The following is a 12,515-nucleotide window of genomic DNA, read 5'->3' as shown; positions in this document are numbered from 1 at the left end:
GACTTGTGTATGCTCATGCATGAATTGCAAAAGGTTGGTTTGCAGGTGAAACAGGTTATCAAGAAGGCAGATGGAAAGCTGGCCTTCATTGCTATAATTTAAGAGCAGGAATGTTATGCTGCAACTGTACAGACCATATACCACAAGACATAGGAACAGAATTAGGCAGTCTGGCCCATCCATTCTGCTCCGCCATTCAATCATGGCTGATCCTTTTTTTCCCTCCTCCTCAACCCCAGTTCCTAGCCTTCTCCCCGTAACCTTTGAAGCCATATCCAATCAAGAACCTATCAATCTCTTCCTTAAATACACCCAATGACCTGGCCTCCACAGCTGCATGTGGCAACAAATTCCACAAATTCACCACCCTTTGGCTAAAGAAATTTCTCCACATCTCTGTTTTGAAAGGGTGCCCCTCTATCCTGAGGTTGTGCCCTCTTATCCTAGACTATCCCACCATGGGAAACATCCTTTCCATATCTACTCTATCTAGGCCTTTCAACATTCGAAAGGTTTCAATGAGATCCCCCCTCACCCTTCTGATTTCCAGCCAGTACAGACCCAGAGCCATCAAACGTTTCTCACATGATAACCCTTTCATTCCTGGAATCATCCTTGTGAACCTCCTCTGGACCCTCTCCAATGCCAGCACATCTTTTCTAAGATGAGGGACCCAAAAATGTTCACAATACTCAAGGTGAGGCCTCACCGGTGCCTTATAAAGCCTCAGCATCACATCCTTGCTCTTGTATTCGAGACCTCTTGAAATGAATGCTAACAAGGCATTTGCCTTCCCACCGACTTGACCTGCAAATTAACCTTTTGACTGTTCTGCACAAGGACCCCCAAGTCCCTTTGCATCTCAGATTTTTGGACTTTCTCCACATTTAGAAAACAGTCTGCACATTTATCTCTACTACCAAGGTGCAAAACCGTGCATTTTCCAACATTGTATTTCATTTGCCACTTTCTTGCCCGTTCTCCTAATCTTCTGCATCCTACTTGTTTCCTCAACACTACCTGCCTCTCTACCAATCTTCGTGTCATCTGCAACTTGGCAACAAAGCCATCTATTCCACCATCTAAATCATTTATATACAACATAAAAAGAAGCACAGGGTAGAGGTGAGGCTGCATCTGGAGTGCTGGTCTCCTTACTTGAGAAGAGGCATACTGGCTTTGGATACAGTGCAGAGGAGGCTCACCTAGTTTATTTCACACATGATGGGGTTAGCTTATGAGGAGACCTTGAGTTGCCTGGGACTCTACTCACTGAAATTCGGAAGAATGAGAGGGGCTCTTGTATAAATACATAAAATTATGAAAGGGATAGGTAAGAGAGGCAAGAAGGTTAGTTCCACTGGTAGTTGTGACTAAAACAAAGGGGCAGAGCCTCAAGATTTTTGGGGATTAGATTTAGGATAGAGATGAAGAGAAACTGCTTTTCCCAGAGAGTAGTGAATCTCTCTAAATATACTCAGACATAGTTAGATAGATTTTTGCAGGGCAGGGGAAATTATAGGGAAAAAGGGGAACCCAGGTGACTTCTAAGCCATATGAGGGATTCAGGGATTCAGATTTCTGGATCATTGGGACCTCTTTTGGGGCAGGTGTGACCTGTACAAAGGGGATGGGTTGCACTTGAATCCAAAAGGGGACCAAAATCCTTGTGGGCCGATTTGCTAGAGCTGTTGGGAGTGTTTAAACTAATATGGCAGGGGGATGGGAACCAGTATGATAGAGCTGAGGATGAGCCTGCAGGTTTACAAGTAGATGGTGGGTGTAAAATGAGTGTAAGGAAGGACAAGCCAATATTTGGGTATAAATGCAGACAGTGCAAAGAGTTAAATTGTACCATAGAATCAAAACACAAAAGGGTGAAGAATGTAGGACTGAAGGTGCTGTTCTTAAATAGATGCATGATTCGGAATAAGGATGAATTCATGGTGCAATTAGAGATTGGTCAGTATGACGTTGTGGGCATCACTGAGTCATGGCTGAAAGAAGGTCATAGTTGGGAGCTTAATATCAAAGGATATAATTGTATCGAAAGGACAAGAAGGAAGGCATAGGCGGTGGCGTGGCTCTATTGGTAAGAAATGGAATTGCATCTTTAGAAAGAGGTGACATAAGGTCAGAAAATGTTGAATTTTTGTGAGTGGAGTTAGGAAACTACAAAGTTACAAAACCATTATGGGAATCATATATAGGCCTCCAAGATGTGACGTTGAGATTTCAAAGGGAGCTGGAAAGAGCATGTAATAAGGATAATCTCACAATTGTAATTGACGACTTCAATATGCAACGGGATTGGGAAAACCAGTTTGGTGTCAGACTGCAAGAGAGGAAATTTGTTGAATGCCTATGGTATGGCTTTTTTAAAATTAATATCTTTATGCGTTTCTACAATAAAACTACAGAAAAAAAAATCCAACAACAAAATAGAGATTTATACAGTGTGAAACAAACAAATCCAATATATAATTCATAACAAAAAAAAACCCAAAATAGAATTATGTAAAATTAGCATCCACCCCAACCTCCCGCCCAGGCCAACCATTTCTGCGTGTAAAAGAAAAAAAATTAATCGGAGCATTCAACCCCAGAGAACTGTAAATATATATAGGAAAAAAGGAAGTATAATGCCGACTACCAAAAGTATAATGTAATTCACAACAAAAAAACGTGTATGATACAAAAAAAAGCTGAAAGTAAGGGATTGTAGCATACAAAAAAAGGATAAACTTAACTGAAAGAAGAGTTATGAAAATATTCAAGAAAAGGTCCCCACACCTTATGAAACTTTATGTCCGAACTAAGAAGTGAATAATTGATCTTTTCGAGGTCTAAACAGGCCATAATATCACTAAGACATTGAGTGTGAGTGGGTGGGGCAGCATCTTTCCACCTAAGAAGATCTAACCATTTAGCCAAGAGAGAGGCAAAAGATAATGTTCGACATTTAGTCCGACTAAAAGCCATGGTATGACTTTTTAGAGCAGCTTGTGCTTGAGCCTTCTCGGGGAAAGGCTATCTTAGATTAGGTGTTGTGTAATCAGATTTTATTAAGGAGCTTAAGGTAAAGGAACCCTTCAGAGGCAGTGATCATAGTATGATTAAACTCATACTGCAATTTGAGAGGGAGAAGCATAAGTCACATGTATCAGTACAGTATTACAATGGAATAAAGGCAGTTACAGAGGTTTGAGAGAGTAGCTTGCCCAAGTGGATTGGAGGGGGTTACTGGTGGGGGTGATGGCAGAGCAGAGGTGTCGGTATTCTCTGGGAATAGTACAAGGCGCAGAATCCATATATCCCATAGAAGAAGTTGTTCTCAAATGGCAGCCATGGTTGACAAAGGAAGTTAAGGACTGCACAAAAGCCAAGGAAAGGGCATATACTGTAGCAAAAGTGAGTGGGAAGTTGGATGAGTGGGATGTTTTTAAGATCCAACAAAAGACAACTAGAAAGCCATAAGAAGGGAAAAGATAAAATATGAGGGCAAACTAGCCAATAAAATCAAGTAGCATACTGGAAGTTTTTTCAGTTATATAAAAAGTAAAAGGGAGGTGAGAGTTGATATTGGACCACTGGAAAATGATACTGGTGAGGTAATAATGGGAGACAAAGAAATGGCAGATGAACTGAATGAGTACCTTGCATCAGTCTTCACTGTGGAAGACTCTAGCAGTGTGCCAGAAATCTGTGAGTGTCAGGCACAGGAGTAAGTGTCAATACCATTACAAAGGAAAAAGTACTAGGCAAACTGAAAAGTCTTAAGGTTGATAAGTCACCTGGACCAGATGGACTACATCCCCAGAGTTCTGAAACAGGTTGCTGTTGAGATACCAGATGCATTGGTGTGATTTTTCAAGAATCACTTAATTCTGGCATGGTTCTGGAGGACTGGAAAATTGAAAAATAAGAAGGGAGGAAGGCAAAAGAAAGGAAATTATAGGCCAAGCCTCAGTGGTTAGGAAAATATGGAGGCTATTATTAAGGATGAGGTTTTTATCAGTACTTGGAGACTAATGATAAAATAAATCATAGTCAGCATGGTTTCTGTAAAGGGAAACCTTGCCTGTCAAAAATGTTGGAGTTCTTCGAGGAAGTAACGAACAGGATGGACAAAGGTAGTGGATGCTGTTTACTTGGATTTTCAGTGGGCATTTGATAAGATGCCACACATGAGGCTGCTTACCAAGATAAAATCCCATGGCATTACAGTAAAGATACTGGTGTGTATAGAGGAATGGCTGACAGGCAGGAGGCAGCGAGTGGGAATAAAGGCGACCTTTTCTAGTTGGCTGCCAGTGTCGAGTGGTGTTCCTCGGGCTAGTATTGCGTTTGCTACTTTTCACGTTGTTTGTCAATTATTAATATAATAGAATTGATGGTTTTGTGGCAAGGTTTGCATATGATACGAAGATAAGTGGAGAGGTAGGTAGTGCTGAGGAAGCAATGTGATTGCAGAAGGACTTAGATAAATTGGAAGAATGGGCACAATGCATTTTGGTAAAAGGAACAAAAATGCAAACTATTAACTAAATGGGGTGAAAATTCGAACATTAGAGGTGCAAGGAGACTTGGGGGTCCTCATGCAAGACTCCCAGCAGGTTAATTTACAGGTTGAGTCTGTGGTAAAGAAGGCAAATGCAATGTGGGCATACATTTCAAGGGGAATAGAATATAAAAACCAGGAGATAATGCTGAGGCTTTATAAGACACTAGTCAGGCTACACTTGGAGTATTGTCAACAGTTTTGGGCCTCATGTCTCAGAAAGGATGTGTCGTCATTGGAGAGAGTCCAGAGTAGGTTCACTGGAATTTAGAAGAATGCGGGTGTATCTCATTCAAACCTACTGAATGTTGAGAGGGTAAGATAAAGTGGATGTGTGAGGATGTTTCCTCTGGTGGAGGTATCCAGAGCTAGAGGGCACAGCCTCAAAATTGAGGGGCAACCCTTTAGAACAGAAGTAAGGAGGAATTTTTTTAGCCAGAGAGTTGTGAATCTGTGGAATGCTCTGCCACAGACAGTCATAGAAACATAGAAAACCTACAGCACAATACAGGCCCTTTGGCCCTCAAAGTTGTGCCAAACATGTCCCTACCTTAGAAATTACTAGACTTCCCCATAGCCCTCTATTTTTCTAAGCTCTATGTACCTATCCAAAAGTCTTTTAAAAGACCCCATCGTATCTGCCTCCACCACCGTTGCCATCAGCCCATTTCACACATTCACCACTCTCTGAGTAAAAAAACTTACCCCTAACATCTCCTCTGTACCTACTCCCCAGCACCTTAAACCTGTGTCCTCTTGTGGCAACCATTTCAGCCCTGGGAAAAAGCCTCTGGCTATCCACACGATCAATGCCTCTCGTCATCTTATACACGTCTATCAGGTCACCTCTGATCCTCCGTCGCTCCAAGGAGAAAAGGCCGAGTTCACTCAACCTGTTTTCATAAGGCATACTCCCCAATCCAGGCAGCATCCTTGTAAATCTCCTCTGCACCCTTTCTATGGCTTCCACATCCTTCCTGTATTGAGGCGACCAGAACTGAGTACATGGAGACTAAGACCATGGGTATATTTAAAGTGAAAATTGATAATTTCCTGATTGATCAGGGCATCAAAGATTATGGTGAGTCAGCAGTTGTATGGGGTTGAGTGGGATCTGGGTCAGCTATGATGGAATGGCAGAGTAGCCTCGATGGGCTGAATGGCCTAATTCTGCTCCTACGTCTAAAAGTCTTATATTGAATGGAGGAGCAGGCTTGATGGCCAAATGGCCTATTTCTTATGGTCTTATTCTGCTAGTTTATATAATCTAATACGCTTATTAATCACGTCTTTTACTATCACATTTTTCTCTTGTGCAATCTGAACTTAAAATATTTTTGATTGCCTTGGTTAATTCAGCCATGAGAGCTTTCTATTTTGAATATATTTACCTCTACTTTTATCCTCAGATTTGTTACCTTGTATTTTGAAGCAACTATTTGCAAGGCAGTCCATCAATATTTTGATGGCATTTAACTGTGATATTGGAATAATTTAGTTTTGTTTCTAATGTGTACTAAAAGCTGAATGAAGTTTAGGTAAATCAAATCAAGGCCGATTACATTTGACAAATTAGTTTAAAGTGCATAATATATTCTTAGAAAAATATTTCTTTAATTTACTTGAGACTTTCATAGATAAAAACTATACTCCGTACTACTTCACATTACTGTATTACTTACATTACTCCATAATACTTGGAACACCACTAACTCAATATTATATTGAAATGTACTCTATCCAGGGCATTCTCAATAAATTGCTCAAAGTGAACATTGGATAAAACATTAAATAAAGTGATTCTAGTCTTTTCATTCCAATCAACAGACTACATATTAAAACTAAAGCAAATGAAGCCTAGTGTAAGTAGTCAAATATCGTATCAAACATTGATTCCAAATATAGAGCTGAAGGATTCTCTTGGATCTGATTCTCTTTTCTCACCATGTAATACAAAATGTTAAAGGTGATCTACAGTTAGAACATAGAACAATACAGCACAGGAACAGTTCTTTGACACAGGATATTGTGCTGAGCCAAGTAAATTAGTAGTCAAATAGCAACTAAATTAATCTTACATGTCAGATGTGGACTTGCCCAAAAACAGCTGTCCTCAATTAACTTTCCCTAGTTTTGCTTAAAGCTCTTGTAATTTGCCCTGTTCCAATTCCAACGCAATTTATCCTGTTGAGCAAGCTCTCAACATGGTCTCATTCTTTTGCACTTCCTTCACATTGCATTAAGTGTATAATCAACCACTGGTTCTATTTAACCGTTCTCTGTTATGGTTAAAATATTAAGATTGAGTATCTACAGTGGACAAAACTCAGGTCAATGTACTTTAAAGAGAGATACAACGTTTGAGTGATAAGGTTTTCTCTGGAATTGGAATCAGCAGAAGAACATCTAATAAGCTAGGGGCGTATACAGTGGAGATGCTGGCAGTGTTGGTTGCGTTGCGATGGGTGGAGAAAGCTAGACAAGTCAAAGTGTTGATATACTCAGATTCATCCTCAGTTCTAGCAAGTTTAAGGTCTTTTCACTCAAACAGTCGGCAAGATGTACTTTATGAAGTCCTTCAGTCAGTCAGAAGAATTGCAAATCAGGGAGGTCAGGTAAAATTTCTATGGGTTCCAGCACATGTAGGGGTGAAGGGGAATGAGAGGGTGGATGAGTTGGCAAAGAGGGTGTTAAAGAAAGAAAATATAGAAGTGCACATTAGTATCAGTAAAGCCAAGGTTAAGTGTGTAATCTGGGAAAAATCAACCAAATGTGGCAAGAAAGATGGGACAGGGAGGGGAAAGGGAGGCATTTATATCAAATACAAAAAAGTGTTGCAGGTACTAGGGTGGATACAGAATAGAGGAAACTGTGTGGACTAGGTTAAGGCTGGGGCACTGTGCATTAAACAAAACATTGAAAATAATAGGGAAACACTAGACAGGATTGTGTGAGGAATGTCAGGAAGAAGAGTCAGTAGAACATGTAGTTCTGAGTTGCAGGAAGTATGGGATACAGAGAGATGATGAGAATTAATCTAAGGGAATTGGGGGTGCAGGAATTCACATTAAAAGGGTTGCTGGGCATGGGTGAGAGAGCACAGGTCAGGGTATTTTTAGCTTTCTTAAGGGGCACAGGGGTTTTTAATAGGATATGACGGATAAGCAGGAATAGGGTACTAGGATGGCCAGAGATAGGAGGATAAAGTGTAGGTTAGGGTATGTGTGCGTGTGTGTGATTGGGTGAAGGGATTTAGAATGTAAGTCTATTTCACACTCCGGAGCAGAAGGTGGTGGTAATGCACCACTAAACTGGGTGCCAACTGGTGTAAAATAAGATGGAGAAGAAAAAGAAGAAGGTTTTCTCTGGCAATTGGTTATCCTTAAGATATTTAATAGTATCATTACCACTTTGTTACCCGTATCACTTAAAATAACATGCATTTAAATTGGTTCAAGCACTTGATAGAAAGAACATCAAATAAATCAAAATAATTTCTCTCTGTTTTCCGTTCAGCAGTATCCTTCATCCGAGGGGATATTAATACAATAATTGAAGCAAGGTCTCACAAACCTAAAGTTACAGTGATTAATTGTGTATTTATTTTTGCTACAAACTGTAACAACTTTCTCATTAAGAGCTCCTTTGAAGTAGTAGCCAGCTAGAATTATGATTACTGGAGCTCAATCTGAACATTTAAGTAAGGTAATATTTTTTGATAGGAGTTCTTGACACTAAAAGGCCAATTTCATTAAAAAATGCAGAAAGAGATCAAGAAGAATCAAGATAATTTTATTGGATTTAATTGTATGCCCTCCTGGTTTCAACAGAGCTAGAATTCCCCTCGTTATTTCAATTATTAAATTTCTTATTTCAACGGCTGCTTTGGAACACCACTAACTCAATATTATATTCAAATGTACCCTATTTAGGGCAGTGCTGCAAACCACCATCAAGTGGAATGTCTAATCAGAAAGAAACTGGATTTGTTGCTGAACGAGTCTCAACTCCAAGATAAGGAAAATCCAGATCAGCCCACCGTCTGTGCACTTCTGAGGGCGACACACAAAGGTCTAAATGACAACCTACAACAGGTAACATTTACATAATTGTGCATAATTTTCAATCTTTACAAGTATTCTGTGCCCGCTATTGTTTAACTTCAAGTGGGAGGAGGGTGAGGACAGTTCTGATAAATCTTTGCTTTGGTGTCATCCATTTTTTTTAACAATTGTCATCTTCCAAAACAATTTAATCATTAATTCAAATGTTTTAAAGCTGTGGTTGACAATCTCTTTCTGCTTGTGACCCATTTGTGACATTCATTTACCTGTGTCCCCACTCTTCTTTTGGTCAGCTGTACAAATTTTTCTAATATACAGTCAATATTTATGTTTTAACAGGTTATAAGTGTAATGTTACAGGAATATATGAGAAATAAACCTATTTCAAAGCTCTGAACATGATACTTTATTTATAATATATATAATATTCTTCCAACCAGCAATGAAAAAGCATATAATATTGTTACTTTGGGTATTTAGAGAGATCCTTGTGACACAAACTAGTGAGTTTTTGATATCTGGTTGCAACTTGGTTGAAGGTAACACTGGACAACAAAGATATTGCTTCCTGAATACTTTTGGGTGTATCTTATGGATTTTGGGCCGCCGATCGTGAAAATCACCATGAAGTTCTCTGTCACACACCATATTTTTGAAATCACTTATGTTTGTTGTTTCAGTTCATAATTCAAGTCAATTAAAATGTTGCCCATAATGTAGGCTAAAAAGTTTTTTTATCTTGTCCAGGCATGCCTAGGCATGCTTAAGCAAGATAGATGCTGGTTGGCAAGATAGGTTTTAGAAAGGCCATAAAAGCATCATGCACACGCCCTTCCATGCATTGTGTTAACATGTTTATTGGTTTGCAATCACATTGATGCATATTCTCTACGCGCATAGCATAGTGTGTGGAGTCATAATAAAGTAATTATACTTTCAGGAGTATTTGTGATTAACAAAATGTCTCACTAATGTTGCAACAGCCACGATGCTTTCTGTTATATTTGTGGTGAGTATGTGCTTAAATCTCAAAGATGGAGCATGACTCCTCTTATTAGAAAAACCTATGTGCTCTACTTTGAGTGTAAAATTGGGGACCAAGTCAAAGCCTGGGTTCCTCACAATTATTGTGCAACATGAGCTGTTGATCTTAGAGCTGGACTCAGGGGTACTCAGAAGTAAATCCTGTTCACTATCCCTATGATATGGTGAGAGCAGAAAGATCTTGTGACAGACTACTACTTCTGTCTGACCAGTGTTTCTGGTTTCTTGCTAAAAGCAAGAAATCCATTGAACACCCCAACCTTCCTTCAGCCATGAGCCCTGTGCCGCATGATGATAGTCTTCCAGTATCAAAACCACCAGAGACCTGGAGTCTAGAGGAGGCAGCAAAGGTGCCAATGATGCATGAGTCAGGAATGGAAAATGATACAGATACAGATTTTGAACCCTTTATGTCGTGTGAGCCTCATCTGATAACTTAGTCTGAGTTAAATGACATGGTCATGGACTTGGGTTTGTCAAAAAAATTTCCATGAAGGATTTCGATATTGGAGAGAGATGTTTCCCAGAATAACTGATCTCAAGATTAAGGAAGGCATTTTTGTTGGTCCACAAATCAGACAGGTTATCAATGGCAGACAATTTGAAGAACTTCTAGTAGGGCTGGAGAAAATCACATGGAAAGCATCTAAGGATGTTGTTGAAAGTTTTCTTGGCAACTACTGGGCACCAAACTACGTGCAGCTGATTGAGAACATGCTTCAAAAATACAAAAACATGATGTGCAACATGTCACTGAAGATTAATTTTCTGCATTCCCATTTAGACTTCTTCCCTGCAAATCTCGGTGCTGTTTTAGACGAGTACGGTGAAAGGTTTCACCAGGATGTTGCAGTCACAGAGAAACAGTATCAGGGCAACTGGAATCCATCAAAGTTGGCTGATTATTGTTGGACACTTAAGTGAGAAGCCTCAAACACTGAGTACAAATGAAAATTATCAACTAAACATTTTTAACTCAGTTGAACTAATGCAAAGCTTCAGCACTGTTATGCAATTAAAATGCATTTTATTCAATAAAAGTTAGTTTCTTGTTTCTCCAAATTTCTACATGCTATAAGTAGTCTGAAATAATATTTGTTTTCGGCTTTAAGTGGTCTATCATAAACAACAAAAAATTCTGGGGAAGCAACACCTTGAAAAAATTTGTTGTCTGGTAACACCTCGAAAAAATTTGTTGTCCAGTAAAACCCTGGAGACAGTGAACTTTGACTGGTTACCACTGAGGAAAAAAGACTCTAGCACTTTTTTCAGAGTTTCTTGCTGCATTGTTGCATCACATCTCCAACAAACTTCCTGCAAGAGTGAAGTTGGTCCTTACAACTAACAGGAAGTTGCTCAACCTATCCCAACTGGATTCCAAGACCAAAGTTAGGTAGATGACACTTGCAATTGTGCTTACTGGGATGTTATCATTAAAGCATTCACTGAGATAAGTATTGCACTCAACATCTGCAATTAAATATCCTTTAACAGCATGGTCCAGAGTGGAATCAAATCATCCTCTATACTGAGGGACTGCCTAAAAAAAGAAACTCAAAATCAGTATTCTGCTGAGTCTTGTGGATACTGTACATGAAAATTATTGTTCTGTAAATCCTTGTAAATATTTCTCAAAATATGGGTTAATGTATTGGATTGCTCTGGAAACAGGTGAAGAGATCAATTTATTATACAGTGTTTGTTCAATTCATTGCGGGCCGCCTACCTGCTTACTGTGATATCCACCTGTGCAAACCATGCCATTGTTGGTTAGTACTTCAGAGGGGAAGCCAAGTGTAGGGAGTTGCGTAACATTCAGAGCAGTGCCTTCCGGGACTTTTTGGCGACCTTTAGTCATCATGATTTATTAGGCAAATGGCAAAGGCCAATGAAACAAAGTTAGGTGTGAGTGGACCAGTATTAGAGTGGAAGATTTGAGACTTCAACTCAAGGCTTAGGGGAGAAGAGGCAAAGTCTGAAGATAGTAAATTTCTTTCTGTCTTTCTCTACTTGTGTACAGCTATCGCAGTGAGAATAGGTCCTGGGTCACAAGTGTGCTCTACATGCCAGATGTGGGTGTTTGGGAGACCTCCAGTGTCTAATAACTACATCTACATGAAGTGCATGCAACTGCAGATCCTGACAAACCATGTTAGGGAACTGGAGCTGCAGCCGGATGATCTTCAGCTTGTATGGGAGAATGAAGAGGTGATAGATATGAACTGCAGGGAAGTTGTCACCACTAAGTTGCAGGAAGTAGGTTGCTGGCTGACTGTCAGGAGAGGGAAAGGAAATAGGCAGACAGTGCAGCGTACCCCTCTGGCCATTCCCCTCGAAAATTATTATACCACTTTAGATACAGTAGGGGTGGGACCTAGCAGGGTAAAGCTGCAAAAACTAGGTCTCTGGCTTGGAGTCTGGCTCTATTGCTCCGAAGGGAAGGGAGGAAGGAGTGGAGCGCAGTGGTGATGGGGGATTCAGTAATTAGAGGAGCAGACAGGAGATTCTGTAGATGTGAAAAAGGCACCTAGATGGCATGTTGCCTCTTAGTTGCCAGGGTCAGAGACATCTCAGGTCACATCCACAGCATTCTAAAGGGAGAGTGTGAGCAGCCAGAAGTCACGGTACATATGGTACCAACAACATAGGTAGGAAAAGGGATGAGGTCCTTCAGAGAGAATAAAGGGAGATTGAAAGCTGAAAAGCAGGACCTCAGATGTAGTGACCTCTGGATTGCTGCCTGTGCCACATGCCAGTGAAGGTAAAAATAGGATGATTTGGCAGACGAATGTGTGACTGAAAAATTGGTACAGGGATAGGGTTTCAGATCTCTGGATCATTGGGAT

The 12,515-nt window shown here is 40.0% G+C and overlaps 1 protein-coding gene across 2 annotated transcripts in view; it reads left to right on the top strand.

Moving 5' to 3' along the window:
• Nucleotides 1-12,515, top strand: part of plch1 (phospholipase C, eta 1) — a 100,551-nt gene that overhangs the window by 55,039 nt on the left and 32,997 nt on the right. For both annotated transcript variants that reach the window (XM_072255355.1, XM_072255354.1), the window contains one exon: nt 8,494-8,655. In XM_072255355.1, the coding sequence (XP_072111456.1) occupies nt 8,494-8,655 (162 nt within the window). The remainder of the gene's footprint in view (nt 1-8,493; nt 8,656-12,515) is intronic.

Source organism: Mobula birostris, chromosome 4 (assembly GCF_030028105.1).
Source record: "Mobula birostris isolate sMobBir1 chromosome 4, sMobBir1.hap1, whole genome shotgun sequence".
NCBI lineage: Eukaryota > Metazoa > Chordata > Chondrichthyes > Myliobatiformes > Myliobatidae > Mobula > Mobula birostris.
The sequence above is the reverse complement of the archived record's forward strand: the minus strand, read 5'-3'. Positions and strand labels throughout refer to the sequence as shown.